The sequence below is a fragment of the Sorex araneus genome, chromosome 3 (assembly GCF_027595985.1).
Source record: "Sorex araneus isolate mSorAra2 chromosome 3, mSorAra2.pri, whole genome shotgun sequence".
Taxonomy (NCBI): Eukaryota; Metazoa; Chordata; class Mammalia; order Eulipotyphla; family Soricidae; genus Sorex; species Sorex araneus.
Genome location: NC_073304.1, coordinates 220,781,231 through 220,799,647, shown reverse-complemented (window position 1 = coordinate 220,799,647; position 18,417 = coordinate 220,781,231). Strand labels below are relative to the sequence as shown.

The 18,417-nt window shown below is 44.8% G+C and overlaps 2 protein-coding genes across 2 annotated transcripts in view; both read right to left on the bottom strand.

Moving 5' to 3' along the window:
- LOC129403297 (leucine-rich repeat-containing protein 37A2-like) overlaps positions 1 to 18,417 on the bottom strand; it is a 120,296-nt gene that overhangs the window by 60,696 nt on the left and 41,183 nt on the right. The gene's annotated exons all lie outside the window — the stretch shown is intronic.
- LOC129403296 (leucine-rich repeat-containing protein 37A3-like) lies at positions 14,102 to 15,316 on the bottom strand. Its single transcript, XM_055129977.1, has one exon. The coding sequence runs from the start codon at positions 14,921 to 14,923 to the stop codon at positions 14,696 to 14,698; it is 228 nt and encodes a 75-aa protein (XP_054985952.1). The 5' UTR covers positions 14,924 to 15,316; the 3' UTR covers positions 14,102 to 14,695.

The window sequence follows — 18,417 nt, the reverse complement described above, 5'->3', positions numbered from 1 at the left end:
CACATGATACTGGACCATTGTGAAGTTGTGTTTGTGGGGCTGGGATGATGTGGGAGCTGAGAGCAGGGCAGAAACTGGGGAATCGAGTTGATTCAAGTTGTGGGTCCCGTTTCTCATCAATTTTCGAGCAGGCACCAGTAACGTCTCTCATTGTGAGACTTATTTGTTGCTGCTTTTGGCATATCGAATATGCCATGGGTAGCTTGCCAGGCTCTGCCAGGTGGGAGCGATACTCTCGGTAGCTTGTGGCCTCTCCGAGAGGGCAGAGGAATCAAACACCGGTCTGCCACGAGAAAGGCAAACGCCCTACCGCTGTGCTATCACTGCAGCCCACCCGAGAGACTACTCTTAGCTTTCTTGTTGCTATTTGGTGGAGCAAAGGGCCTGAGAAGGCAAGCAGGTCTTACCCATCTGTAATTCAAAAATATTACTGTCAGGAGCTGGAGTGACAGCACAGCTGGTAAGGCATTTGCATTGCATGTGGCTGACCCGGCTTTGATTCCCAGCACCCCATATGGTCCCCCGAGCACCACCAGGAGCAATTCCTGAGAGCAGAGTCAGGAGTAACCCCTGTGACTGAAAAATGTCAAAAAAAAATGTTAGTGTCAGATGGAACTGTGTTCATTTGTTTTGGGACCACACTCAGTGATGCTCAAAGCTGACTTCTGGCTTTGTGCTCAGGCATAACTGAACCCCTGGCAGGGCTTGGGGGACCATTTATGGAGCTGGAAATTGAATCCTGGTCAGCAGAGTCAGGACAACACCAAATTCAATCTGTGAAACGTTCCCTAGTCCTTGAAAAAAAGGATAATATAATCAGGGGTCAGAGCAATAGCAATAGTACAGTAGGGAGAGTATTTATTTGCCTTGCATGCAGCTGATCAGGTTCAATCCCTAACATCCCATATGGTCCCCTGAGGACCACCAGGAGTAATTCCTGAGTGCAGAGCTAGGAGAAACCCCTGAGCATTGCCAGGTTTGGCCCCTCCCAAAAAACATAAAGGATAATATAACCAATGTTCTTCTTTTCTAAGACAAAAACTGAGTCCATTAGTCAAGTGTGACCTCTTTACAATGCTAATAATTGTTTTATAGAGAAGAATTTAAAAAATATTTTAATTGATTCCCTTTAGTCTTAAAGTTGCTTTAAAAATGGAAAATCTTTGATCATGGTCTTAATTTTAATCTTGTTATTTCTGTTCTAGAAACTAGATGTCTAGAAACTACCACATCATCATTTCTCATTTTATGGCTGCTGTAGTTAAGACTCAGAAGTAGGAACATGAGTGATTCAAGGCACACCCCAGTTTTATCAAGACTGATAGCTGCTACATGTAAGACATGCCTCCATCTGATCCTTTTCTGAAAATTTCCCTGTTTTTATTCCATATTGGCACCTCCTAAGAAAATGAAATCGACAGTGGTAGGGTGCTTGCCTTGCATGTGACTGACCTGGTTCATTCCCCGGCATCCCATATGGTCTCCTGAACACTGCCAAGAGTGATTCCTGAATGCACAGTCAAGAGTAATCCCTGAACATCACTGGGTGTGGTGCAAAAACAAAAAAGTTAGATCTTGGGTAAGATAGATAGGACAGAGGGTAAGCTACTTGCCTTGCATGTGGCCAACCCAACTCTGATCCTTGGAATAGTATGTCAAATACAAAGGAACATATTGGAAGCCCCCCACCCTCGTCTTTTTAGAAAGGATCACCTTAATCATTAATGTTCCTGTTTTTTGGCTGATGACTGGGAGTGTATCCCCAGCACTCCAAGGGGTCACTCCTGAGCAAGACATTCAGGAATAGCCCCAGACATTTGGGTGTGGTGCCAAATAGCCCTGCCCCAAACAAAACAGAGATATAGATTCCATCCAGCTCTTTTTAATATATTTTTTTGCTTTCTTGTGTCACACCTGGTGATGCACAGGGATTACTCCTGGCTCATGCACTCAGGAATTAGTCCTGGCAGCGCTCAGAGGACCATATGGGATGCTGGGAATCAAACCTGGATTGGCCGCGTGCAAGGCAAATATTTGCTGTGCTATTGCTCCAGCCCTATCCAGGACTTTGTAAAGATGATCTGAATTCTAGTTCATTCTTCCAGAGCAGGCTGAAATCTTTGGCATTCTGACACACTTCCTCCACCCACCACTATTTTCTATGCCTCAATCAATACCAGATCACTAAGCTGTACCCGAGCTTTCTCTCTCCATAAAAAACGATTGGCTTTGGATATGTTACCTGGAGTCTGATATTGTTTCAAACCAGTAATTGCAGAGTTCACTGCCTCTCCCAATACCCTGTGAAACTGTTCACACAGGTCTCTACTTCAAAATGAACATTCGCAGACAATAGTTTTATCTTTCTTTTAGTACCCTGAGTGATCCGATTGCCCTTGACACTCAAATTCAATCAGGAAAATGTGAACGCTTTCTTCGTACAAGGAATACTTTAATGAACCCCCAAATATAGACATTTCATTGGGGTCGCCTTGGTTTTACGAATGACAGTCAGGAGCTAGGGGCCCGGACTTGCATGGGAATGAGGAGGCAGCCCTTGGAAACCCTGTAGTCCTGGGGCTCTGGCTCCATTTGGCTTGTGAAGGGGAAGGGAAGAAAGTGACAGAGAATGAAAGCAAAGGACAGAAGAAATGGAGAATCCCCAAGTGAGGAGCTAGAATAGTTCTGGAAAACTCCACAGCAGGCCGGCTTCCCCCGCCTCATTCCAGGGGACACTCTGTCACCCAGGAAGAGAGTGGTCAGCCCTCACTGCGCAGCTTCCACATCAGCCTGTAGGACAAAACACTGGTTCTGGCTTCATCCATCCTGACCCAGTGCTCTGTGAGGTCCCGTGCCCACTCCTTGGGTCTCCTTTGTGGATCTCTGCTCCGGCCTCCTGTGGCCCTTCTGATGCTTCCTGTCAATTGCCCTCATCTGTGGCCTTTGCTCTACCCCCATTCGGGGGCTTCCACATTTTAAACAGTTTTCTCCCATGACAGGAATGGGCCCTGTTTGCTTGAGCTGAGAGTTACTAAAGAAAAATGTTGCCCCCACCCTTGCCCCACAGACTCTCTCTCTCTCTCCAAAGAGTCAGTCATAAGTACCCCTGAGGTACCTGAGTTTGCCCAACACCGCACAGTCACCCGGAGAGGACAGCGGTTCTACAATTAATTTATCTCTTCACCGTGAAGGGCAGTGAAGTTCAGTAACCATGGGAACACTCTCCATGGCTGAGCTGACTGTGTGAGGGTGTCTACCGCTCTGGGGAATGGGACATTTCTTTTTCCACTGAAAATGTTGCGTGGCTAGCTGTGAACAGACACGATTGTTTGGTGCAAATGCTCCCATGGCTCCAATTATGGAACCAAGAGCTGATCCAGCGGACTTTGCATCCCAGGTACTTAGGCTGGACCAAAGCCACCCTCATGGCTGCTTAAGACTTTAGTGGTGGAACTTGAGGGGCCCATCAGGAGTGGAGAAAGCTGGAGTGCAGGGGGTGCTGTGGAGCCTGGTTCCCAGCGAAGAAGCAGCAGGCTGAGTCAGGTTTTTGGTCCCACCTGGCTGGCTCTGCACTCAGGAATTACTCCTGCCAGCCTCAGGGGACCTTAAAGGATGCTGGGGATCAAACCCGGGTCAGCTGCATGCCAAGGAAGCTCCTTACACACGGTGGCTCTGGCTCCTCCTGCAAACACTTTGCAGCTTTGCAGATTTATTTCCACTTGCTTCCCAAGGTTCCCCTGAGCCCCTTGACTGGGCTCTGCAAGACTGCTCATTTTGGGGGTCAGAGAGATAGTACAATAGGTAGGGCATTTGCCTTGCATGTGGCCGACCCAAGTTTGATCCTGTGCATCCCATACAGTCCCCAGAGCACTGCCAGGAGTAATTCCTGAGTGCAGAGCCAGTAGTAACCTTTGAGCACTGCTTGGTGTGATGTAAAAAACAAAATAAATGAGTAAATTAAATACAATTTGTAAAAAAAGACTCCTCGTGCTCTCCCTCCTCTAGCTTAAGTGGGTCTCTTACTGCAACCAACCCAGGGTTTCTCCACACTGTTTCCAAGAAAGAACCAGAAAATCCCAGGCCCTATGAGTCGAAGCTCGCTAGGCACTGTCAGTTCCTGCCCACTGCTCCTTCCTCTGTCGCCACATCTTCAGTATGCTGCCCATCTCCCCGAGTCTTAGTTCATCTTCCCTCCTCACCACTTCCTCATCCCTTCTGCTCAGTCAGGCACTGGGGAGCCTCAGCTAAGCCTTCTGGGCTTCCACCCTCAGACCCACAGGTGCTTCCTCGCTGGTGACGGGGACAGCATGTCAATCTGGGTGGCCACTGGGGTCCATTCACAGCACAGCCTTTGAAAAAACCTGCCAGAGTCACTGGCACAACTCCCCAAGGAAAACGAATGGGGGCAGGGAGGGAGTGGCTCTAAGAACTTTCCCAACAGGGCCTGTGCTGGGCTTCCCCCATCCCAGTGCCTCCAGCTAGTTTCTGGACTGGCTACCGGCTGCACTCTCTCTCCAGCCACCATCTTCTTTTTGGTAAAGAAGCAAAAACCAGTGGCTCTCAGGTTTTAGACTTGGCCAGGGTAGGGCTCAGCAGTGGAGCATAGGGCTGGCATGTGCAAGGCGGGTGTTCCATGGCCAACTCGTGTGCTCTCCCATGCACAGTCAGGAGGAGTTCTCGCGGACTCAAACACCTCCAGGCCTGTCTCGTCAGGGTCAAGTACCACACCTCTTGGTGCCAGAGCATCAGGCCTGCAGAGTCAGGATGAGCAGCGATGCACGGGGACTTCAGGCACTATCAGCCCCAGCCCCACGTGGATGGCCACTATGACAAAACACAAAAGCTGGGCTGGGGAGAGAGTCGAAAGGGCTGGAGCGCATGCTTGGCATGTTGGATGTGGGGACCCAATCCTCAGTCCCAGACCACACACCTGGCTGTGTCAACAGAACAACAACCAATGTCCACCTCTGAAGCTTTCTTCATAATAACCTAACCCTGGAAATAATCCAACTGCCTGTTAAGGAAAGAATGGATAATACATTTGGCTAGAGTATTCCTAGGGGATAGATACTACTGCACAGAGGGAAAACTGACAAGCGCAGCCTCCTGCTGTATTTACAGGTGGATCCCGGTCATTTCACTCAGCCGAAGATGTCAGGCATAAACAGTAGACTCTGTGTGCTGCCATCCGGGGAAAAGGGATCAGTCAGAGTGTGTTTTCTGTGTGGGGGAGGGAACCTTCGAGAGCAGCGTTCTTCGACCTTGTCACATTGGTGGGCCGACAGCTGTCCTGCACATAGTCCAAAGCCCGGCAGTTACAACCAAGGCAGGGGGCCAGTGGTTTTCAACCCTTTTCTGTGGAACCAGCGAAAAGGGGAGTGATCTTTTGCAGACCAACAAGGCAGGAACAAAAGGCATTATTTATAATGTCACTTTGTGGATTCATTTTAAAGTCTAACATTACAAAGTGAAAATCGTGCCTCTGGTTTGCCACATGGAAAGTGGCCAGCACTTGTCACAAAGTGGCAGAAACCTTCTGGCAGGACAGGTTGGCACCTACCCACAGACCCCGGGTTGGGAAACCACTGTTGTCGTGGGCTACAAATGTTCCAGAATTGGATACAGAAAGTAGCCACAGAGTATATGCCCTATGTAAATATTACTGAGGTGTACACAAAAATAAGGGAACTGTAAATACAGAGAAATGTTAAGGGGGCGAGGAAGAGGCAGGAAAAACAGACTTCAGTGACTGGGCAGGGGTAAGCGGACGCTGGGCCTTTTACAACAGACATAGAAGCGAGCTCAAGCGACTCATGGATCTAAAAATAAGAGCTAACTTCGTAACTATGAAGCGGTGGGCCAGAGGGCTGCCCAGAAGACTGAATGCATGAGTTGTACAGGGGAAGCCCAGTTTGATCCCCAGCATGGCAGGTTCCCCTCAGCATCGCCAGGGTGACCCCCAAACAGAGAGCCAAGAGTCGTCTCCCTATACAACTAGTCCAAAGCAAATAATCACGTTCCCGAGAAAAAGCACAGAAATAAATTTTCATGACCTTACACCTGGCAATTAGGATCTTAATTACAAACACTCAAACCCAAAGTGAGAAAAGGAAATAGACACTGGACTACATCAAAACTCAAAACTTTTCATGGAGCTATGGGACGGGGGTAAGCCATTTGCCTTGCATATGAACAGCCTGGGTTCGATCCCCAGCACCATATATGGTCTCCGGTGTTCAGCCAGAAGTGACCCCTGAGCACAGAGCCAGGAGTAAGCCCTAAGTGCCACCGGGTATGGTCCCAAAACTGAAATAAACTGAAAACATTTATGTGGCAAATGATAAAGACCAAGTTTAGGGGCCGTGGTGCATACCAGGCCTGGATTGGACGCCGGGCACCATGTGACTCTAAGCATCACTAGGCATAGCTCTGGAGACCCTTGAGGATCACTGTCACACTGGTGGTCTCTGGCACAAAAGGACCTCATTCTTTCGCTCTGGCACGGAATCGCATGCCTTGGCTAGATGAGCAGTTAAAAATTTCACTCCACCTCTATCACACCCTTGAAAACTTTGGACTTACTGGAATGCACAGGGGCATTGCAGCCACGTGACAACTCAAACTATAAAACACTGATTAGCCAGGAGTAGCACACCAGACTGGGTGGGATGTAAAGTAGAAGGCATCCAATCTTGATTAGGAAAGTACCAACATAGAAAGCATACCCTATAACAACATCTTAGCAATGTCTTGTACAATTGCTTAATAGCTACAGGGTAAGGGGCTGGAATGATAGCACAGCAGGTAGGGAATTTTCTTTGTACGCGACCAACCCAGGTTCAAGTCCCAGCATCCCATATGGTCCCCTGAGCACCAACAGCAGAAATTCCTGAGTGTAGAGCCAGAAGTAACCCCTGTCCATCGCCAAGTGTGACCCAAAAGGCAAAAACAAAAAACAAAAAAACACCCAAAACTAAAAATAACTAAAAAAATAGCTTCAGGGTGAGATACACAATCTTCACTAATTTTCTTCTGAGGAAATATTTTTTCATTATTCTTTTAGCAAATTATAAGAAGCAATATAAAATAAATTACTGAGTACCTGCTTTGGGGATAGGCTGAAGGGATGATTGGAAAAACTGGAGATCATTTGTGGTGGGAAGGTGCAGTGATGGTGGAATTGAATGTCTGTAACAAATCATCATGAACAATTTTGTAAGCCACAGTGTCTATATAAGGTAAGGGAAAATAAAATAAAAAAAAAAGTTAAGTTAAAAACAAAAAGAAAAAACACACCAAACCAGGTCGAGCTGTCCCTTTTCACCAGGAGGCTGGCAGCAATGAAAGAGGCAGACAATCAAAATTGGTGGCGAAGAGGTGGAAAAACATACTGTACCTTTTAGTTTTTCAGAATGTGGTAGTACTCAAGAGACTAAACAGAGGGACCAGAGGGAGAGTTTAACAGTCTGGGGCACATGGTACATGCTTGGGAGATGAGATTTCATCTCTGGCAGCAGATGGTACCTCCGAGTCCTCAACTCCAAGCAGCTCCAGGAGCCACCCCTGAGCACTGAGCTGGGAGTAGGCCCTGAGCACCTCTGTGTGTGCCCCCTAACTAAAACAAACAAATGAAAAAGGTTAAACCTGGAATTAAACTGGATTCCCATTCTGTAGACTGTCTTTGTATTCTGGTCACGGTTTCTTTGAGGTACAGAAACTTAGTAGCTTAAGATAGTCCCATTTGTTCATCTCTGTTTCCACTTGTTTGGTCAATGGCATTTTGTTCTTGAACATACCTTTGGCTTCAATGTCGTAGAGGGTTTTGCCGACCTTTTCCTCAATGTACCTTATGGATTCGGGTCTGATGTTGAGCTCTTTAATCCACTTTGATGTGATTTTTGTGCATGGTGTTAAGTAGAGGTCTGAACCCATTGTTTGGCATGTGGTTGTCCAGTTTTGCCAGCATCATTTGTTAAGGAGACTTTCCTCTCTCTACTTCTCATTTCTTGCTGTTATCATAGATTATATGCTCATATATTTGAGGGTATGTGTAAGGATGTTCAATCCTATTCCACTGGTCTGCGGGTCTACTTTTGTCCCAATACCATGCTGTTTTAATTATTACTGCTTTGAAGTACAGTTTGAAGTTTGGGAAGGTGATGCCCTCTCCCATCTTCTTCTTCTGGAGAATTGCTTTAGCTATTTGTGGTGCTTGTTGTTCCATATGAATTTCAGGAGTGTTTGATTCATGTCTTTGAAGAATGACATGGGTACTTGTAAAAAAACTAAAGCTCGCCGAGGGGCGAGTGCACTCTTGGGACAGGTACCCATATAGGGATCGCACTGAATCTGTATAATACTTTGGGGAGCACTGCCATTTCGACATTGTTAATTCTCCGAATCCATGAACAGGAGATGTGTTTCCATTTACTTGTGTTCTCTTTTATTTTTGAAATAGTGTTTTGTAGTTTTCTTTGTACAGTTCCTTTACCTCCTTAGTTAAGCTGATTCCAAGGTATTTGATTTTCTGAGGCATGATTGTGAATGAGGTTGCCTTTTTCTTTTTCTTTTTCTTTTTTGCTTTTTTGGGTCACACCTGGCGATGCACAGGGGTTACTCCTGGCTTGCACTCAGAAATTACTCCTGGCGGGCTCAGGGGACCATATGGGATGCTGGGAATCAAACCCGGGTCGGCCACGTGCAAGGCAAATGCCCTACCCGCTGTGCTATCGCTCCAGCCCCGGGGTTGCCTTTTTCATATCACTTTTTTCTCCTCTCGTTATTTGTGTATAGGAATGCCATGAAATTCTAGCATTGTCTTTCTGGCAGGTTTGAGTCATGGTGGGACTGGTGTCTAAATATCGGATGTAACCAAAGTAGAGAGAGAGTATGGGGGAAATTGTTTACCACCAGGCAGGGGAGGGGTTGGAATGGGGTTTGGGGGGAATACTGGGGATTTTGATGGTGGAAAATGTGCATTAGTGAACGGATGGGTGTTTGATGATTATATGACCGAAGGTCAAACATGAAAGCTTTGTAACTATCTCACGGTGAATCAATTAAAAGCAGGGAAGTAATAATAAAATAATATGGTAACCTAACATTCTGGGGCTGGAGCGATAGCACAGTGGTTGGGCTTTCGCCTTTCACGAGGCCAACCCGTGTTCGATTCCTCCGCCCCTCTCCGAGAGCCCGGCAAGCTACTGAGAGTTTGGAGCCCGCAGGGCAGAGCCTGGCAAGCTACCCGTGCGTATTGGATATGCCAAAAACAGTAACAATAAGTCTCTCAATGAGAGACGTTACTGGTGCCCGCTCAAACAAATCGATGAGCAACGGGATGACAGTGAACTTTCTGAATTAAAAAAAAAGTTGTGTGGCCATGAAAAAAGAGAGCGAGCAAGAGAGGGAGAGTCAGGAAGGAGACCGTGGTCTTCCTGCTTGTGCTCTTTCATGGCATGGCCTGAGAGCCCGGAAACCCTTGAGCCTGGTCACTGTGAGATAGAGTTTCAAAGCTTTCCTGATTGTGATCCAGCTTCAGCCATACAATGCTAGAACACCCCTCCCCCCACCAGTGTCATCATGTTTCATCCTTTACCCACTTTCAGCACACATCTCCCATCCAGAGTGATCCCTTCCAACTATCATTGTTATCTTGATCCCTTCTCTATCCCAGCTGCCCTCTCTCCCAGCCCTTGAGGCAGGCTTCCAACCACGGGCCATTCATCCTGGCCCTTGTTGCTAACTGTCCTTGGGTGTTAATCTCATACTATCTTTTTACTTTTTTTTACGTCCCATAAATGAGCCCAATCATTCTATGTCTGTCCTTCTTCTGACTTATTTCACTCAGCATGAGCCTCTCCATGAAAGGAAGAAAGAGAGAAAGAAGAAAGAGAGAAAGGAAGAAAGAAAGGAAGGAAGAAAGGAAGAAAGAAAGAAGGGAAGAAAGAAAGAAGTAAAGAAAGAGAAAGAAAGAGAGAAAGGAAGAAAGAAAAAAGGAAAGAAAGAAAGAGAAAGAAAGAAAGGAATGAAAGAATAAAAGAAAGAAAGAAAGAAAGAAAGAAAGAAAGAAAGAAAGAAAGAAAGAAAGAAAGAAAGAAAGAAAGAAAGAAAGAAAGAAAGAAAGAAAGAAAGAAAGAAAGAAATCTGTTTTCACTTCATTTGCCTCTGGCTGTTCTGTTCACTCAGCATAGGCCTCTTCGTGAAAGAAAGAAAGAGAGAGAGAAAGAAAGAAAGAAAGAAAGAAAGAAAGAAAGAAAGAAAGAGAGAGAGAAAGAGAGAAAGGAAGAAAGAAAGAAGGAAAGAAAGAAAGAGAAAGGAAGAAAGAAAGGAAGAAAGAAAGAGAGACAGAAAGAGAGAGAAAGAAAGAGAGAAAGAGAGATAGGAAGAAAGAAAGAAGGAAAGAAAGAAAGAGGAAGGAAGAAATAAAGGAAGAAAGAAAGAAAGAGAGAGAGAAAGAAAGAGAGAGAAAGAGAGAAAGGAAGAAAGAAAGAAGGAAAGAAAGAAAGGAGAGAGAAAGAAAGAGAGAAAGGAAGAAAGAAAGGAAAGAAAGAGAAAGGAAGAAAGAAAGGAAGAAAGAAAGAAAGAGAAAGAAAGAAATCTGTTTTCACTTCATTTGCCTCTGGCTGTTCTGTTCACTCAGCATAGGCCTCTTCGTGAAAGAAAGAAAGAGAGAGAGAAAGAAAGAAAGAAAGAAAGAAAGAAAGAAAGAAAGAAAGAAAGAAAGAAAGAAAGAAAGAAAGAAAGAAAGAAAGAAAGAAAGAAAGAAAGAAAGAAAGAAAGAGAGAGAGAAAGAGAGAAAGGAAGAAAGAAAGAAGGAAAGAAAGAAAGAGAAAGGAAGAAAGAAAGGAAGAAAGAAAGAGAGACAGAAAGAGAGAGAAAGAAAGAGAGAAAGAGAGATAGGAAGAAAGAAAGAAGGAAAGAAAGAAAGAGGAAGGAAGAAATAAAGGAAGAAAGAAAGAAAGAGAGAGAGAAAGAAAGAGAGAGAAAGAGAGAAAGGAAGAAAGAAAGAAGGAAAGAAAGAAAGGAGAGAGAAAGAAAGAGAGAAAGGAAGAAAGAAAGGAAAGAAAGAGAAAGGAAGAAAGAAAGGAAGAAAGAAAGAAAGAGAAAGAAAGAAAGAAGGGAAGGAAGGAAGAAAGAAAGAAGGAAAGAATGAAAGAAAGAGAGAAAGGAAGAAAGAAAGAAGGAAGGTCAGCGCAAAGCCAGGAGTAAGCCCTGAGCATAGCTGGGTGGGACCCAAAGACCAAAACTGCAACAAAACACCAAAACCAATAAAAACATAAACATCTGACTTGGGGCACCTTTTAAATTTCTCCCTGAATTTATATATCCTGAATTTCAATCATTTTGTTTCAAACAAACAGGCCTTACCTTCTGGAGGGTTCAGAGGCTTCCCTGCAATGTTCAGAACCTAGGTGAACTCACAGGGATACTTAGTAAGCAGTATGGTTCTAACAATTTGGTGCCCACCTGGACAACTCAATGCTGCATGGCTGGGTGCTAAGAGCCATTGAGTCTTTCCCAATGATGCTCAACAAACCATGTGGTACCTGACTGTAACTAGGGACATTAAACATGACACCCAATCTCCTTGAGCTATCTCTGTAGCCCAGACCTTGGTTTTAAAATGTCCTTCTGACTTTCTGGTAACAATTTCAAGACTTTCCTCAAAAGAGAGCATTTAGTTTTACATATGAAATCTTCTGGTGATCCTGAGAATTCAACCTGTTTGTTCTGCAGTTTTCTCATGAGGAGTTATCTCAAAAAGAGAGGGAGCATGAAAATCACTTTAATTATTGAATGAAATATCATGGTTTCTTGATAAATATCAATTATCATTGTTTCAACTGAGATCATGGGAGTGGTAAGACATCAATCCCGATGTCATTTAAAGGCTACTCTCTGCTTTGCACTTGGACTCACTATAGGTACTGTTTTGGGTGGGGGGTCCTTGGGGCTGGAGATAGAACCTGGGCCTCCTACATACAAAGAATTCACTCTAGCTCGTTGAGCTATCTCTCTGGTTCAAAATAGCTTTAGAAGATTATTTGGTTACAATTATAGTGCGTAGCAAAGTATATTTGCATAGATTGTTTATGACTTTAATTATACTGTTTTATTCATCCATTACACCATTGTTAATACAGGTAGTTTTGTAATTCCATTCAAATTGCCTTGTATACTGATACATTTGTATTGTTTGTGTATTTGTCCTCTAGTAATTTTGATATCTAAAGTCAAGCATAATAAAGTGGTTATTATTTTTTAAAAAAAAAAGAAAGAAAGAAGGAAAGAAAAAGAAAGGAAGAAAGAAAAAAGGAAAGAAAGAAAGAGAAAGGAATGAAGAAAGAAAGAAAGAAAGAAAGAAAGAAAGAAAGAAAGAAAGAAAGAAAGAAAGAAAGAAAGAAAGAAAGAAAGAAAGAAAGAAAGAAAGAAAGAAAGAAAGAAAGAGTCTGCCGCCGCACGAGCTTGACCCCGGAGGCAACTGAACTACTTTGGACACGAGCAGCGCCCCCAAAATGCCTCCAAACTGTGTGATTGGAGCTACTGGCCCATGTGCCTCCAGCGGGGTACGGTCTTTTCTCTCTCAACTCGTTCTTATTGAACGCAGCGAGGCAACTGCCGGTTTTTAGAGTATGCAGGTACCCACGGGAAGCCCGGGAAAGCCGAGGGGGCAGGATTTCCAGATCCGCCCTGTGCCGATATTTAAGCACAGGGCCATGTAGGTACGTTCCTTTCTGCCACCGCAGGAGCTCGACCCTGGAGGCAACTGAACTACTTTGGACACGAGCAGCGCTCCCAAAATGCCTCCAAATTGTGTGATCGGAGCTACTGGCCCATGCGCCTCCAGCGGGGCATGGTTCTTCTCTCCAGCCTCCTCCATCATGTGAGCACCACAAAAGGGAAGTAAAAGATTGCAGTGATGCAATTACCAAAAGAATTTTCCCTGGACTTCATATAGAAATCCAAAACCTCGAGGCTGCTGTTGCAGCCACGTGACCTAATATCTCTTGATTGTCAGCAACGTGAAAAGGTTCCTTTTTAGCAGGTCTTACTGTAGGGGGAAACTCCAATCAATAGTACTGAGTTTGTTGTTGAAGTATTCAAGGTAATCAAAGTAGCAGTTATTTCTTTAGACTGTGAACTAAGCCAAAGCCCCATACCGGCTGAGGTGAGGAAATATCCTTCTTTCTCGATTCTTTTCCCTTTTCTGGGAGAAACTCGGTGTGGTGTCCACCATATTATGAAGTCTATTAAGCAGGCACAAACTTAGAGGCGCGGGAATGGGAGGGGGAAAAAAAAAACAACTATATACTTGGAACAGCGGGATGCTTGGGAAGTCTCAGGCCCATACCAGTGCATGCTCCGCCAAGACTCGACCCGGGTGGCCACACTTTTGTGTGGTTGCGATGCTGCTGATCAACCAGAATCCAGAGCCTAACTAGACTACTTCCGGTTCCAGAAACTACTTGCAACCATGTCTCTAGACTAAACTAAGCCATAGCCCCACGCCGGCTGAGAACTGGAAATATCCTTTTTTCTCGTCGGGTGGCGTGGTGTCAGCCATAATATGAGGACTATTCATTAAGCAGGCATGAACTTGGTGGCGCAGGAAGGAGGGGGGAAAAATTCTATGTACTTGAAACAACGGGACTTCATATCTCTCTATAGGGAGCCATTTTACAAGCCCGGCTCTTATCCTCTAGTCAAGTGGAGGCTTACTTGGGATTCCTGTAACAAGGTCACCACTGCTGACCTTACTGATCTTATCAGTTCGCCATTCCTCTCTCACTAGCCAACGCCCATGCCTGATCTGCCCAATGCCCATGCCTGATCTGCATTTTACTATTGTTCCTATGGGGGTCCAAGCATGCATACCGCCCCCCCCCCCCCAACCAAGAGGTATAAGTATTGCAACTGCTGTGAATAAACTCTCTCTCTCGCTCCTCCTCCTCCTTCTGGCTCTGCGTCTGTTCATTCGGTTACGTCCCCTCCTTAGCCCCACGAAGGGTCCTCCCTGCGGGACAGGATGATGCCTGCAGGGGGGACCCCACATCTCTCCAGTCTCAACAATGGAAAAGTAATTATCAAATGCTGCATTGGCAGTAGGGCTGTCTTTCTTGGGTGAAAACTCCAACAATACTGAATGTTGTGTTGAAATATGGAATGTAATCAAGGTAAAGTGAAAATGAAGTGAAATTTATCAACTAAGCAGGCAGGGATGGGGGCGGGGGGCGGGGGGGTGGGAGGTATACTGGGGTCTTTGGTGGTAGAATATGGGCACGGGTGAAGGGATGGGTGTTTGAGTATTGTATAACTGAGACATAAACCTGAGAACTTTGTAACTTTCCACATGGTGATTCAATAAAAAATTTAAAAAAGAAAGAAAGAAAGAAAGAAAGAAAGAAAGAAAGAAAGAAAGAAAGAAAGAAAGAAAGAAAGAAAGAAAGAAAGAAAGAAAGAAAGAAAGAAAGAAAGAAAGAAAGAAAGAAAGAAAGAAAGAAAGAAAGAAATCTGTTCTCACTTCACTTGCCTCTGGCTGTTCTGCTCACCCTGGTCTTCCTTCTCTCACTGATGTAGTTCTCAGTCTTCCACTGGTCTGTATCCCATTCTGCCTCGGGAACCTTTACTTCCTGCTGCTCACTGAGACGCTTCATCAGGAGGCCGGTTCCGGAGAGGAGCTTGGCACACGCCAGCCTCACCTGGGGCTCAGAGCGGTCCATTTCAGAGTCCGGATCTCGTGAGCAATGAGCTTCCTCACGTCACTGTTGGGGATGAGGGACCACAGCTGCTGGATGAGTTGCATGTCCAGTTGGTCTCCGGGGTGTGGTTTCTGTGTGGCAGAGACGATGTCGGTGGCCACGTTGTGATATTCCCACTGCGTCTCGCTGGACTGCTTGACAGCCGGCACGAGGTTGCCCGGCATCCCGGCGTCCTTCTCATGGGCGGTGCCTTTGCTACCGACGGTTTTCTCTGGCAGCGCGATGCCTCTGGTGTTGGCCCCATTTGCAGCATGCGTGCTTTCTGCGGTCTTCTTTCCTGCAGATGAGTGTGAAGGTTGAAAGGACTGGAGCCAAGGTTCGTCCTGATCTCTCCAAGACAGAGACTCCTCTCTTGGCGGGGACTTGATGAGGTTCTCACCGCAGCGAAAGGAGGCCGCTTGGCGACTCGCACCGGCCTCTCGGGTGCTGATTCCTTCGTCTCTGTACTCACTCTGGCTTTGGGCATTCTGGGCAAAGCCGAGAGTAAGATTTATGAAAACGGTAATTTTTTTCAGTGTGTGACACGGGGCTGGGAAACTTCATGTTCCGAACTCGAGCGTCTGCGTCTTCCAAAATGAGGAGCGTGTTTTTCGAGTCTTTGGGTTTGTTTTTCGCCTCGGCTGGGATTTTCGGAGAAGTGGCGGCAGACGGGCTGCCCACGGAGAACTGCTCCAGGTGGTGGACACCACCGCCCCGTGCTCCTGGATGGAGGAGGACTCCTCATTGAAGGAGTTTTCCACCCATTTCCTGGGTGTTCCGCCAAGGGAAGCTTTTTTGTTTCTCTTGGGGCCGCCTCCTGAGCCTTCTCTCTCAGGCAATGTTCCCTAAGTCTAGCTGCTCATTCATGAGAACGGACAGGCTGTTTCTCTATGCTGAGGCCTCCTCCGGTTCAATGGTCAGCTCGGTGCTGGTATTCTTCTTTCGAGTCTGTAAAACCTTCATGAACTCCCTTTTCGTGGTACTTATGGACTCTTCCTCCTCTATCAAAAAAAGAGCTTGCTTTTGATCAAGAAAGGTAACTGGGGATAATTTTGGGAGCACAGACATAAATTCCAGACAAGCAAATTAGTAATCAGGAAACAAGAGCCATATTGGGGGAGGGGGGCACAGGGAAGCCTTAAGTTTACACCTGTGATTGGCAAGAACAGAAGGAGAAACAAAGTGATCATCACTATTTATTCAGAATAAATAGGGCATGAAGTTTAGTGCATGTATTTAGGATTATCCCACTGGGGGGCAGAGTGACAGAAGAGCAGATAAAGTATCTATCTTGTACGCAGCCAACCTGAGTCTGTTCCCCAGCACCCATACTGTCCCTCAAGCCTTACCAGGACTGATTCCTGAACACAAAGTCAGAAGTAAACTTTGACTACCTCTGAGTATGCCCCCAAACAAGCAAACACTCAAACAATAATAATTTGATTATTCCACTGGTCCCCAAGGACCAAGTACCCAGTATTCAAGACAAATATTTGCTGTTCAGTTAGACTCTTTACAGATCAACTGACTTCTGTTTTATTTTTTGGCCATTCCCAGCCATGCTTAGGGGTTGTTCTTGGTTCTGCTCTCAGAGTTCTTGAATTCAACATGATCTGTTTCCAACTGTATACTGTGAATCTGAAAGTATTTCAGATCATTAAAAACTAACTAACTTTGGGTCTGTGATTCAGCCACAGCACACAGAATTGAAGAACAGATGACTTAAATAACATGCATCTTAGAGATAAATGACCTTCCTTTATGATTAAGGAGGAGTTTTAGATAGATAAAATTGAAGATTAAAACTGAGCAAGTTCCAAATTCTGTTTTAAAGTCTACATTTTTTGTTAAGAAATACCTTTTTTAATGTCTACCTGCTCTCAATGCTTATTGGTTTATATAGAGTTAAACATTGAACTAATTTAATAATTTATTCTTTATGCTGATAGTTTTAACTCTTTTAGTAACACAATTTAACCCTAAAGTCCATGTTAGAATCTATCTTATAACTTATAAGCTAATTGAAGAAATATTAATACCATCAATCACTATTAACATTTGAAAACTTTATATAATGTATCACAGGGAGAGCAATGAGATTAGTTCCTGGTATTTCAAACAAATCACACGTATTTGGATCTTCTTCAGGTTTATCAGAGAAACCATTTAATAAAGTTTACAGATATAATAATGGAGTTATTAGATAATTCAACACCGAGCTAGAGTAGCTAAGCTCAAGAACTTTGAATGGTTTAATGGACTACAAAAATAATCATTTTTTAGTTAGTTTTCTTATGGCTCACAATTATCACATGTCTAACAAAAGTTTAATAAAACTATCCTGCTCTTGATCATAACAAGGTGTACTAATCAAATAGGTAAAAAGATACATGATAAAGTTTATACTTGGTGCTCAGAATTCATCCAAATATAAACTACACTTGAAAAATAATTGAGGTTTTTTTTGGGGGGGCTACCTAGCAATGCCTAGGGGTTACTTCTGGTTTTGCACTCAGAAATCACTCATGATAGTGTTTGGGGGCTATTTGAGATGCTGGGGATTGAATCCGGGTTGGTTACATGCAAGGCAATCACCTTACCCACTTTACTATCTCCAGCCCAAGAGAAAACATTTTTATAATGGCTAAATTTTTACTTTAATTAAATTTTACATGTGTCTATTACTTATACTTGTTTGCATAATTGTTGATAGCATACTTTTTATGTAATCTAGAACCACCTTATGAAAGTAGATAAATGCAGGGCTAGAGAGAGAGTACAGAAGGTAGAGCATTCACCTTGCATGTGTCCAACCCAGATTTGATCCCTGGAATCCCACATGTTCCCTGAACACCAGCAGAAGTAATTCCTGAGTGCAGAGCCAGGAGTAATCTCTGAGCATTAATGCGTGTTGCTCCCAAAAGCAAATTAAAAACTAATCAACAAATCTTTTTTTGCTAATTATGGCCACCAGGCTGGAGCGATAAGAACAGCAGGTAGGGCATTTGTCTTCCACCTGGCTGACCCGGGTTCGATTCCTCCATTCCTCTCGGAGAGCCTGACAAGCTACCAAAGTATCCCACCCACATGGCAGAGCCTGGCAAGCTCCCCGTGGCTATTTGGTATGCCTAAAACAATAACAACAAGGCTCACAATGGAGACATTACTGGTGCCCGCTCGAGCAAATCGATGAACAACGGACAACAGTACTACAGTGCTATAGTGCTGCTCTCAGAAATTATTCTGGGTGGTGCCTGGGGGACCACATGGGAATCTGGGAATGAAACTCGGTTGACTGCATGAAAGGAAGCACCCTGGGGCTGGAGCAATAGCACAGTAGATAGGTTGTTTGCCTTGCATGTAGCCAATCCGGGTTCGATTCCCAGCATCCCATATTGTTCCCTGAACACAGCCAGAGCCAGGAGTAACCCATGTGCATCGCCAAAGTGTGACGCCAAAAAGCATAAAAAGAAAAATGCAAGCACCTTCTCCATTATACCATCTCTCTAGACCCTCAACTATGACTTATTATACTCCCATACCTTTATCCTGTCCTGCCCACATGAGGAGAGAGGGCTCTTTCTCTTTACCTCTTTCGTGTGCTAATATTCTTATTACCATCACAGCCAACAAAGAAATTCCTCCAGAAATCAGGTCCTTATCTGAATGCACCCTTCCT